This window comes from Narcine bancroftii, chromosome 2 (assembly GCF_036971445.1).
Source record: "Narcine bancroftii isolate sNarBan1 chromosome 2, sNarBan1.hap1, whole genome shotgun sequence".
NCBI lineage: Eukaryota > Metazoa > Chordata > Chondrichthyes > Torpediniformes > Narcinidae > Narcine > Narcine bancroftii.
Window position 1 is genome coordinate 104,481,675 of NC_091470.1, and position 11,550 is coordinate 104,493,224.

Below are 11,550 nucleotides of genomic sequence, written 5' to 3' on the forward strand. Positions count from 1 at the left end.
CCCATTAGTCATATCTATATTGCAGACGGCTATTGGAATGATCAGGTTGTAATAGGACGAGGCTTCAACTTCACGAATATTCAAATTGAAAATTTATTTACAGCATTTTAGAGGCCAATTCCAGCCATTGAAACTCCACACGTCTTTGGAACCATGGGAGGGAACCGGAGGAAATCCACGCAGAGAATGTACAAGCAGATTAGAACCTTGGTCACAGGCACTATGTTAACCGCGGCACTCATGGTACCTCTCCCACCCCCGATTTCTGCGGCAGCTCATTCTGTGTTCACTCTCCCAGGTAAAAGCTGCCCGATCCCAATGGTATGATTAAAAGAATACTTTGAATTAGAAAAAAAATCATCTTTTATTGCATCATTCCTCTTTATACAGATTAAATAAAAGCCATTTGTAATCTAGGTGTAGAACTTCTTTACATCCCTTCAGAAAAATAATCAGTATTTTTGAAAATGTTAAAAACAAAAGTGCAATTATTGAAATCAAGAAAGATATAGGATATAAAATAGTAGCCCAGGAGCAATTTCACCATCCAATAGGAGATAGTGCAAAATGCTCAAGTTGGATTGCAACTTGAAGCGTCCCTCAATTTCATCTATATAGTGTGTTAAATCTCATACTTATGAAAACACCCAGCCTTTCGCAGAACCCTGTCATTCTCAATTTTTAGTTAAGGTACAGCATCTTACTGCATTATCACTGGTTCTCTCAGTGGTCACCCAATTCCCCATCCCATTCCCTTGTCGACACTATCTCATGTACTTCCAGACCACCCGCAAAATTAGAGGGACACCATCTCATTTTCCGTCTGGAAGCCAACCAGGTGGCATTAACGTGGACTTCTCTGTTAAACACCCCCATCTTCTTTCCTCTAGCTCTCTCGCCCCCTCTTTTCCTTCCATCTCCATAATCAAATCTCCAAAAACCTTTTGTCAATTGGTCTGTACTTCTACCCCTCCCTTTCTCTCTCTTGGTCTTTATTGAGATGCCTGTCTGCTGTTTGCTGATACTTTGAAGGGCTCAGGCCCGAAATGTCAGTAACATATCTTTACCTCCAATGGACAGTGGAAGACCAGCTGAGTTCCTCCAGCATTTTTACTGCATTGCCACTGATATCACATTTAACGTGCCTGGAAGGCACTCAACCGCTCTTTTGGGCTTCCACAACACTCAGACACTAAAGGCCCAAACTATAGTGCAAAAAAGGCATTGCTCGAGGGACTCAGCAGGCCAGGCCGCATCTGAGGAGGAACATGGGAGAGTTAACTTCTCAGGTTGTGACGCTGACTCTCCCTTTCCCTCCACAGATGCTCCCTGATCCTTCCGAGTTCGAAGAGCTTTTTTTTTCTGCCCCATTGGTTTCCTATATCTCCATCCTCTATCTTGAATTCCAATAATGGTCTTCGACTCAGATTTAAAACATGTGATTGGGTTAGTCCTCTTTTTAAATACATCAACTTAATGGAAATTTAGAATGTTCCTTATCTGTCGACTGGATATTTAACAGAAATTAAATGCTGTTCTGTTCAAATTATGTTGCAGAAACCCCAAAATAATAAATTATTGGCTAACTCTCTACCCAAATTTAACTCTGCAGTCTGTTACAAACATCTAAACAAAAAAAAGCCACTTTTAATAAAATATTACTGATTGTGTTTCCTTTACGAACAGATGGATTATTTTTTTCTAAAATAACAGAGGCAGTGGAAGGTTGTTATACTGTGGCCCAGGGCTGTAATGACGTTGGCCAAGCACATTTCAATGACCAATAACACTGGACAACAAAATCTTCCCCCCCACAAAAAAAAAGGTTTGCTTCCTGAAAATAAATTGGGAATTATGATAGACAACTACCACATACTTTCAGATTTGCTGCATCACGTAGGAAGTTGGGGAAACATTAAATTAACTTTAATTGAATTTAGCCTGCTTAATCACTCTCAGGTTGACTGAACATGTCACGCAACAAATCTGAGGAGCCCAGGGTTTGTCTTGTCATCAATTTTACATACTTCATATGTGCAGTCATGCTGTGCCTTTGCGACTTCAGCATATACTCACCAGAAATGTTACAGAATGTCACATTGATGAGAATTTACTGCTGTATCAAATCTAACTGAAGGCAATATGCTATTAAGTACCCCACACTGCTATTGCCTGAAGAACCTGTGCATCAGCATGCATTCAATCTATAATCAATGTAATGCACAGCATTTGTATATGTGAGCTGCTTTTATAGCCTCTCTGCATCTATCCTGACTAAGCCTGCCCAGGCACAAGTCAATATTTGCACCTGCACTGGGTTCATGCCTAGGTAGGTTTGGCTTGACCAAAACACTTTGCTTTGTGGGCAATATACTAGTAGACAGGAAATCACAAAAATAGGTTGTACGTGATAGGAAAACTTTAAAGGTGATTTTCGTGATCAGCAGCCCCAAAATCTATTAAAATACACCCAGAAGTGTTCAGGAAGCGCATTCTTTGTTGCCCAGTGAAATGAGCTCTCTCCTCAGTTTCAGCAATAATGCTGTGTGTGAACCCACCCCACATCGCAGGGTCTGTTTGTTTGTTGTCGATCCAAAGACTACATGGCTGCAGAATATACACGTGCAAGTGTCAGAAAAAAGCAAACAAGCCTGGGCCAAAGTTACCGCTGCAAATATTGCACTCACTTGTCACTGTTAAATTACAAACCTTTTTTAGGTTAGAAACACCAGCTTTGGATCTGTAGGAAGCAGCACGTTGTTTATGATACAAGGAACAGGAACACATCAGGACTGTACCTGAGTGGAAGAACCATGCCATGGAAAGAGGAGACTGCCACTGAAATCTCATAGAGACGAAAGGCCATTGAAGTAAAATGTTCAACGTTGTGGCAACTTTCTTCATTTGCCCGTGCAGACTTCTTTTACAGCCAGCTTTTCTGTGTTAACAAAGGGCTAATTATTGTAAAAAAAAACTGCTGCTTTAATACACAAGGCAATGCTGCACCACATGTTGATTGGATAGAGTCTCATGCTCACAATTTGGTGCATGACATTCCCCCAGTGATAAAACCTCAATAATCCAAACCTTCCTGCTGTCAGTTACATCTCCAAGGTTACCCCCTCCATTGGATTTCATGTGGATTATAATGTGGGGGAAAATATGTGATGAATTGTGCACTGCTGGGGGGGGGGGGGAAATTGGTTTAGTAATAGGGTCGTGGTCTGGAGTGGATTGTGTAGGACTGGGGTCATGGACTGGAGTGTGGGGGATTGTGTCGGACTGGGGTCGTGGGCTGGAGTGCGGGGATTGTGTAGTAGTTGGGTCGTGGACTGGAGTGGGGGTGATTGTGTAGCAATGGGGTTGTGGACTGGAATGGGGGGATTGTGTTGGACTGGGGCCATGGACTGGGAATGGGGAGATTGTGTTAGACTGGGGTTGTGGACTGGAGTGGGGGGGATTGTTTAGTAGTAGAGTCATGGTCTGGAGTTGGGGGATTGTGTAGGACTGGGGTCATGGACTGGAGTGGGGGGATTGTGTAGTAGTGGGGTGATTGTGTAGTAGTGGGGTCGTGGACTGGAGTGGGGGGGCTTATGTCATACAGAGTCATAGATTGGAGAGAGAGGAGGGATTGTGTAGCAGTGGGGTTGTGGACAGGAATTGGGGAATTGTGTAGGACTGGGGTCATGGACTGGAGTGGGGGGGATTGTGTCGGACTGGGGTCATGGACTGGAGTGGGGGGCATTGTAGTAGGGTCATGGTCTGGAGTTGGGTGATTGTGTAGGACTGGAGTCGTGGACTGGAGTGGGGAGATTGTGTAGTAGTTGGGTCGTGGACTGGAGTGGGGGGGATTGTGTTGTACAGGGTGATGGACTGCAGTGGGGGGTATTGTGCAGTTCTGCCGTTATGGATTGGAGTGGGAGGGGAAAGCTTGGAGGTGAGGGAACAATGGAGTTGGGGAGGTGGTGGGTTTAGCTTTGAGGCTGGGGTTGGTCTGGGTGGGTTAATGGCCAGTGGAGATGATGGCGGGGCTGGGAGGTGGTGTGAATGGGACCACTCTTCAAACAGAGAAGCTCCACAGTCTGGGGTCAGTGATGGAGATCCCTCCCCCCTCACCTTTTCCCCTGAATGCTTCCCCACAATGCCAAAGAGTGTACCAAGAACCCGGAATTTCACAGAATTGGTCACTCGTGACTCAATCTCTCCACTTTGTCACCAAAACAAAGCAGCAATTGGAAACCTTGACCACAAATTCCTCTGTTGGGCAGCAGAAGATGGCGGTGGGTCCATCCTGTTCAGGCATTGCATATTATCCAAAGTACAATTGCCGTCAGTAGTGATGGATCGCAGTGTTGGGCGTTTGCGTATCTAATGGTCGGTGACCATTGAGGCTTCTTTAAAGTAAACTGCAATCACTTCAGGTAGAAAATCATGATTGAAAAGAGCTGTTTTGGAGGTTTGCAGCTGCCTCTCTCGGCATAACGGTGGAGGAGTGTTGATCAGGCTGGCTCGGATGGGAAAGTCCGTGGCCACTCAGGCAGAGAGTGGGAGCAGGAGATGGAGAATTATCTATACAGAGTTTGTACGCTGCAAGGGTCATAACCTAAATCCTCTGAGGCGGGTAAGCGGGTCGAGAAGGCACTGGTCGAGGGGGCGGCGGCCTGGAATTTAATAAAGAGAAACACCTTCAGTGGAATACTATATATATCAACTTTCAAATCCATCCTAGCAGCCCAACAGTTCAGGTTTCAGTAAAATCCCCGTCTTCTGCAATTCAAGCAACCGACAAAAAAAATTGTGAAAAATAAATAGGTAAATAAAAAAATACGGAAATTTAAAATCAGTCCACCACCCAGCCAGTCACTAAATGCGCAATCTCAAGCAACCAGAAAATTCACTCTACTAATCCCCATAGGTACCGGATACTGTGGGTATTATCCCAGCTAGATTATTTGTTTATAAAAAAGTTTTAAGTGTTGTCCAGGTAACCTTGCTCCCGTTTCAGTTTCCACAGCATGGCTACCTGGTCCAACTTGCCCATTCCAATGTCGCTTGCTGGCGTTCTTCCATATCCCACGAAACCCGAGGGCAAGAAGGGCTCCCGAAGGGCCTCGGACACTGAAGGCTTCCTGATCATGCTGGGGGCTTGGACCTGGAGCTGGGGTTGCCGATGGATTGAACAGGAGACTGTGCGCCTGCAGGAGCACTGGAGGTGGATTCACAGAGACTCAGCGTCTCTGAAGGGATTCTCCTTTGCTCTTTGCCTTGTGGCAGACGGAAGGCAATTTTATGTCATATTACGTTCTGTACTATTACATGACAATAAAGGAATCTCAAATCTGCGACAATGTCTTTTACGCGTTACATTCATCTCTGCTTCGACCACCTCCTGTGGCAGATGTGGAAAGGATGTTTCCCATGGTAGGGAATTCAAGGTCAAAAGGGCACAACCTCAAGATAAAAGGGTGTCAATTTAAAACAGAGATGCGGGAAAGTATCTTTATTCAGAAGGTCGTGAGTCCATTGCCACAGGCGGGTGTGGAAGCGAGGTCTCTAGGTGTATTTAAGGCAGAGATTGACAGGTATTTAATTAGTCAGGACATCAAGGGTTACGGGGAGTGGAGCTGTGGGAAGATGGATTATCTCATGATTAGAGAACAGTGGAGCAGACCCATGAGCCAACTTCTGCTCCTATATCTTGTGATCGCACCGCACAACCCATCACCCTGTGTGTGGAAAAGGTGGGCCTCAGGTCCCTTTTATATCTCCCTCCCCCCACACCTTAAATCTCTGCCCTCCTCCTCACCTTAAATCTTTGCCCTCCCCCTCACCTTAAATCTTTGCCCTCCCCCTCACCTTAAATCTTTGCCCTCCCCCTCACCTTAAATCTTTGCCCTCCCCTCCAGAGGGGGGGGAAAAAATTGAAATGATTTGAAACCAGTTTATTTAAGCAACTTGAATACCTATTTAATTTTTAATAAAATTTAGACATACAGCCCTTCTGGCCCACAAGCCTGTGCCCACCAATTTACACATGACCTACAACTCCCTGTATGCTTCAAAAGGTGGGAGGAAACTGGAGATTCTGGGGAAAACCCATGTGGGCACGTGGAAAATGTACAAACTTCTTACAGACAATCCTGGTCCCCATCTCTAGCACAAACTGTGCCGACTGAAGGAACTCCTCGCACTAACCATCCGAGACTCTCATATTTAAGAAACAATATTTATTTATTTGCATCAATGAAATATTCGTCCTGCATATATATTGTTTGTCTGGCCGCATGTCTGCCTGTTTTGCATCGAGGTCCGGTTTCATCTGGTTGTACTTTGGCAATCAGATGACAATAAACTCGACTTGATTTAAGAATGTTTAAGCAATTCCAGGTGGAAACACCAGGGGCATTTGGAGATAGATCATATGCTTGGGTGCTCTCAGTCTGTTCACAAAAGCTAGTAGGAACTTCATTTTACAAAGGTAATCTCTTGTTTAAGAACAAGTATTGACAGCTGTGGGGACTGGAAGGGTAAGTGATGTGCCTTTGGGAGTCCCAGAATAACAAACCTCCCCAAAGTGTTCCAACCTGCTCTAATTCATGGCTTATTTATAGCACCTAATAGCCTGAATGTGCCTGGGGTTGTCTGATCTCGGAAGCTAAGTAGGCATAGAACTGGTCTGTACTTGGAGGGGAGACAGCCTGGAAACAGGTGCTGTAGGTTTCCTTGAGGGGGTGCTGGAGAAAGTGGTTTTGTCTACTGTTTGCCTGACAGTAGACAAAAGGTAGAGAATTTCATGTATGTTACATAGTATCACATGACAGTAATGGAACTTTCCTTGAGCTCAATCTTTTATCTGCCTGAACACATTTCACCACAAAGCTGGGCGTGGATTGATTAATAATTCTTTTATTGTCACCTAATAAAACAGAATGAAATATTACATGACATTTCCTTTAGTCTACCGTAGGGCAGACAAAGAATCACCATCAGTAGAACTTGCCCAGTGCCCCTTACAGGCAGAGAAAGAGAAGCAAAGGAGAGCCCACCCCCAACCCCCCCAGAGTTCAGACCCCTGTGGGCTCCTTTAACAGGTCGATTAAAGCCAGCACAGGGCACACGAGCAGGACGATTGGACCTCTTGGGTTGGCGCTGTCTCTCTGCTCCCCTCTCAGCCCAATGCAATGTGACAAGGTCTGCTTTTAAACAGGAACGGAAGCGATCTGGAAGATATCCTGTCAGGGTACATCACTGCATGGTATGGGAACTGCTCCATTGAAGACCACAAGAAACCAGAGAGATCTGCGGAGGTAGCTCAGCACAGACCATCACACACACCTCTCTCCCCTCTGTCAATTCCATCTACACCTCCTGCTGCCTGTGGGACATAGAGCACCAGCATTAAGCTGACGTTCTTGCCCATCCATAAGAATACCAATACGACTGCACCCTTCTCTGCTTTGCCTGTTGAAGTGTTTGCCTAAATATTTCTTAAACAGTAACTGCATCAGATCCCACCACTTCCTCTGGTATAAAGTTCCAGATGTCAACCATTCACCATGGGGGGTGGGAGTGGTGCCTCAATAACAACTTTGCATTCATTGTCAGCATGAAGTTGCTGATTATGGATGTCAAGAGAAAAACAGGGGAACGTGAAGGAGTCCTCATCGAGGGGTTAGCGGTGAAGAGGGTCAAGAATTTCAAATTCCTAGGTGTCAGCATCTCTGAGGATCTGTCCTGGAGTCTCCAGACAACACATGGTGGCAGAATCCAGCCGGGGGGGGGGAAACGAGGGACTCACGCCAGGCTGTGGACTGCTGGAGATAGACTAGTATTGGAACCTAGATGCGAGAGGGTACCGAGGGCGTTGGAAGCTTCCGGATCGTGTCGAAGGTTCAGATCTGGAGCTCAGTTTGCCGATGGTTTGGGCTGGGGGCTGTGTGGCTCTGGGAGCACTGGAGGAGAATTCACGGACACTCGAGGACTCTGAAGGAACTCTCCTTTGTTTTTCTTTCTCTGACTGCAATTTCCGCTGATCTTACAGCAGACAAAAGGAAATTTCGTGCAATATTACTTTCAGTTTAAAAAAAATTAATCGTAGCTAATGAACCAGAGCCTAGCAAGAGGAATAAGGAACCAGAAAAGGGTGAGCATCCTGACAGACGGTTCATAATTCAGACATAACGTACCTGGAGGGTGTTAGCTGTGGTGGTCTGTTGACATGCGTTGGCACAGGTGTTCTTGTTGGAACAGCCTAAAAACAATAAAGCACGTGATTTCCAGAAATACTAATCGCTGGAACCAGTCCCGATAATCCAAGTCGATGTAATTAATTTTGGAAGAGTGTATTGATGCAAAATTTATACAGAAACACCAATCAGAAACAAGCCACTTGGCAAGTGTGCCGTGATCCTGCTTACTGTTGGTCAGAAGGCAAGAGGATATGACGATAGGGTAGAAAACACTCATTTAAATATAATTCATGATGCCACAAAGGTTTTAAAGGAATTTAAGGCACAGAACATGTACAGTTCTTTCTCCATAACTCTGCAATTTATTCCCTTTCAATTCTTTCAGGCAAACTCCCCTTTCAAGATGGCTGTAGAGACCTTTCAAATTGTCTTGCGAAATGGGGTTAACCGGACAATTTACTAGGTTGAAGACCCAGGTACAGGGCTATTTGAAAGGGCTGAACTGGGCAAGCCCAGTCAAAATCCACCCAGGTCCAGGACCTACCTCAGAAGTGATCAGGGAACCCAGTAAAACTTACCTGGGCATCCTTCTCCGCCTATTTGGAAGAGAAAATGGCTCATCTGGTTACTCTGGAACTTTAAACAGAAAGGACCCAGGGGACGCGTCACCCACCATGTCCTCGCAGGGGCGGGATCCCCCTTAAATTGCCGGGTTGGCAATTTTAACAGGTAAATTAGGCTGCTATTTGAAAGGTGCAGGAGGCCCACACACGACCCAGTAATCCCACCTGGGTCCCAGGAGGGCTACCCGAATGCTGCAATTTGAAAGCACCTACTAGCGAACACATATGCACTCCTCCCCAAACTGCCCCAAAGTCAATGGCACCCATCCTCCCTTGCACAATTCCCAGAAAAGACAAAAATACCTTGAGGTTCAAGAACAGTTTCTTCCCATCAGTTATCAGGCTCTGAACCTCCCTTTATTACAATAATCAGGGATCCCACAAAAGGACTCTCCGCATTATTGTGACGCCACATTGTTTTTTCTTGCATTAAGGTGACAGAATATTTATTATCTACCTTTTGGATGTATCACCTCTTTTTAATTTAATGTATGCCATTATTATTTATAAAGTATCTGTTTGTCCGCAACAAGAATGAATTTTGGTGCAAATATACATTGTACAGGGTACTTGACAATAAACTCATGAACAACATTTGAAATACAAGAAGTCATTCAGCTCAGAGGTGTGATCACTGACAAATTGCAGAGAGGCAACAATTAATTAATTTATCTATGTAGATTACTTCAGCAATAAATCACAGTTCCATCAATTATTGACAGACAAATCATATTTAAATAGTTAAGTATGGAATGAAAATAAGCCTTGGGGAAGCCAGGAGTAGAGACCATGCAACCAGCTTATTGAAAAGATGGTGCATCGATTGCTCAGGAGGCCATTTTAAGAAGTCAGCACAAGAGTAAAGAGCTCTTTGATCTCCTTTGTGGGATGGAGAAACCCATTCAGCCTCATTGTGTGGTTATTGACAAACTGTCAGTTCCTCCTTTTAGTATAGAGGGAGGAGAGACGACTCTGACTAACGGACAAAAAGGGTTCGATTGGCAGAAAAAAAATACTGCACTCTACTTCGACTGACCCACAAAAAGTTCTAATTGCAAAAGAAGGCACTTGTCTAAAAAGGACATTTCTCTGAAGCACCTCAACAAGGGTGTCATGATTAATCAATATTTTGACACCCCCGGTCTCTTTCACCCATTTCAGGAACTGCCAAATTCATCTTAAAGCCTGAGTGTCTGACCCATTCTAAGGCCCGCGCGGCGCAGCCATTCTAAGGCCCGCGCGGCGCAGCCATTCTAAGGCCCGCGCGGCGCAGCCATTCTAAGGCCCGCGCGGCGCAGCCATTCTAAGGCCCGCGCGGCGCAGCCATTCTAAGGCCCGCGCGGCGCAGCCATTCTAAGGCCCGCGCGGCGCAGCCATTCTAAGGCCCGCGCGGCGCAGCCATTCTAAGGCCCGCGCGGCGCAGCCATTCTAAGGCCCGCGCGGCGCAGCCATTCTAAGGCCCGCGCGGCGCAGCCATTCTAAGGCCCGCGCGGCGCAGCCATTCTAAGGCCCGCGCGGCGCAGCCATTCTAAGGCCCGCGCGGCGCAGCCATTCTAAGGCCCGCGCGGCGCAGCCATTCTAAGGCCCGCGCGGCGCAGCCATTCTAAGGCCCGCGCGGCGCAGCCATTCTAAGGCCCGCGCGGCGCAGCCATTCTAAGGCCCGCGCGGCGCAGCCATTCTAAGGCCCGCGCGGCGCAGCTATTCTAAGGCCTGCGCGCCGCATCCATCTTAAAGCCTGCGTGCTGCATCAATTTCAAACCCTCACTGAATTTCTGAAACTGAACTTTGAACTATAGTAGCTTGAGGTATTCCACACACACCAGTGTATTTGCACATAGTTAGTTTTAAGTTAGATAACTGTATATAAATCTTGTTAAGTTTAGAATTGTATATAAATCTAGTTAAGTTTAGATAAGTAGGTGTTATATAATTGATTAATAATTTAAAATATTATTTAAAATATAACACCATCTGGGCTCATTTTTAAATCGCTGCTGTCTGGTACATAATACTGGCAACTAGGAATAAATGTCTGGGCAGACTTTAGGTCCTTAAATGATGGGCAATTATAGTAATTCCTCCCAAGGATGTTGTTGCAAAATTCACTTTTGTCTTCCCAAAAATGATTTCTTTGCTTCTAGCAACTATTCAGAGCAAACCTAGATGTGGTAACTTTGAAAGTTAAACTCGTGGTCAATTCTTAACAAGCAAAACTAATTCAAAGCCGCAAAGAGCCAAAAAAAAGCTATTGCAGATGCCAAGAAATCTAAAGTAGAAGCAGAAAGTGTTGGGTGTGCACATCAGGATAGGCAGAAACAGTTGCAATGGAGATTAAAAGACTTGAATCATCTATTCCCCTTTTCACAGATGCTGCCTGGCCTGAGAATTTTCTGCTCTTATTTTAGATTCAAAGCTTGCGTACAAAACACAAAGTTCTCCACATTCATGTGCCTCAACTGGTTTCAGCGGGGACAGTGTTCAAATCTCCGATGCCTGCACTTGGCTCCAATGTTTGACAAACTTGTGAACAAATGCATCAAAAAAAAATAATGGTTTAGTTAACTGGTCAAGATTTGGTTTCACCTCAATGGTGACCTTTGCGTGTCCTTTATTTAAATATTGCCTGCTTCTTCTGTTTGGCATCAAATGCAGCTTAATTTCAGCTCAGAATGTCGAGGAACTTTGCATGCTTGTTCGAAGTGAAATCTCCATCTTGCTGCAGGGACACATTACAAAAG

At 45.3% G+C, this 11,550-nt stretch overlaps 1 protein-coding gene across 3 annotated transcripts in view; it reads right to left on the reverse strand.

Moving 5' to 3' along the window:
* Nucleotides 1-345: 345 nt before the first annotated feature.
* Nucleotides 346-11,550, reverse strand: part of LOC138754062 (disintegrin and metalloproteinase domain-containing protein 9-like) — a 121,981-nt gene continuing 110,776 nt past the window's right edge. For all 3 annotated transcript variants that reach the window (XM_069917810.1, XM_069917809.1, XM_069917808.1), the window contains 2 exons: nt 8,187-8,251; nt 346-4,661 (listed from right to left, as the gene is read on the reverse strand). In XM_069917810.1, coding sequence (XP_069773911.1) covers nt 4,604-4,661; nt 8,187-8,251 — 123 coding nt within the window. In that variant the 3' untranslated portion in view covers nt 346-4,603. The remainder of the gene's footprint in view (nt 4,662-8,186; nt 8,252-11,550) is intronic.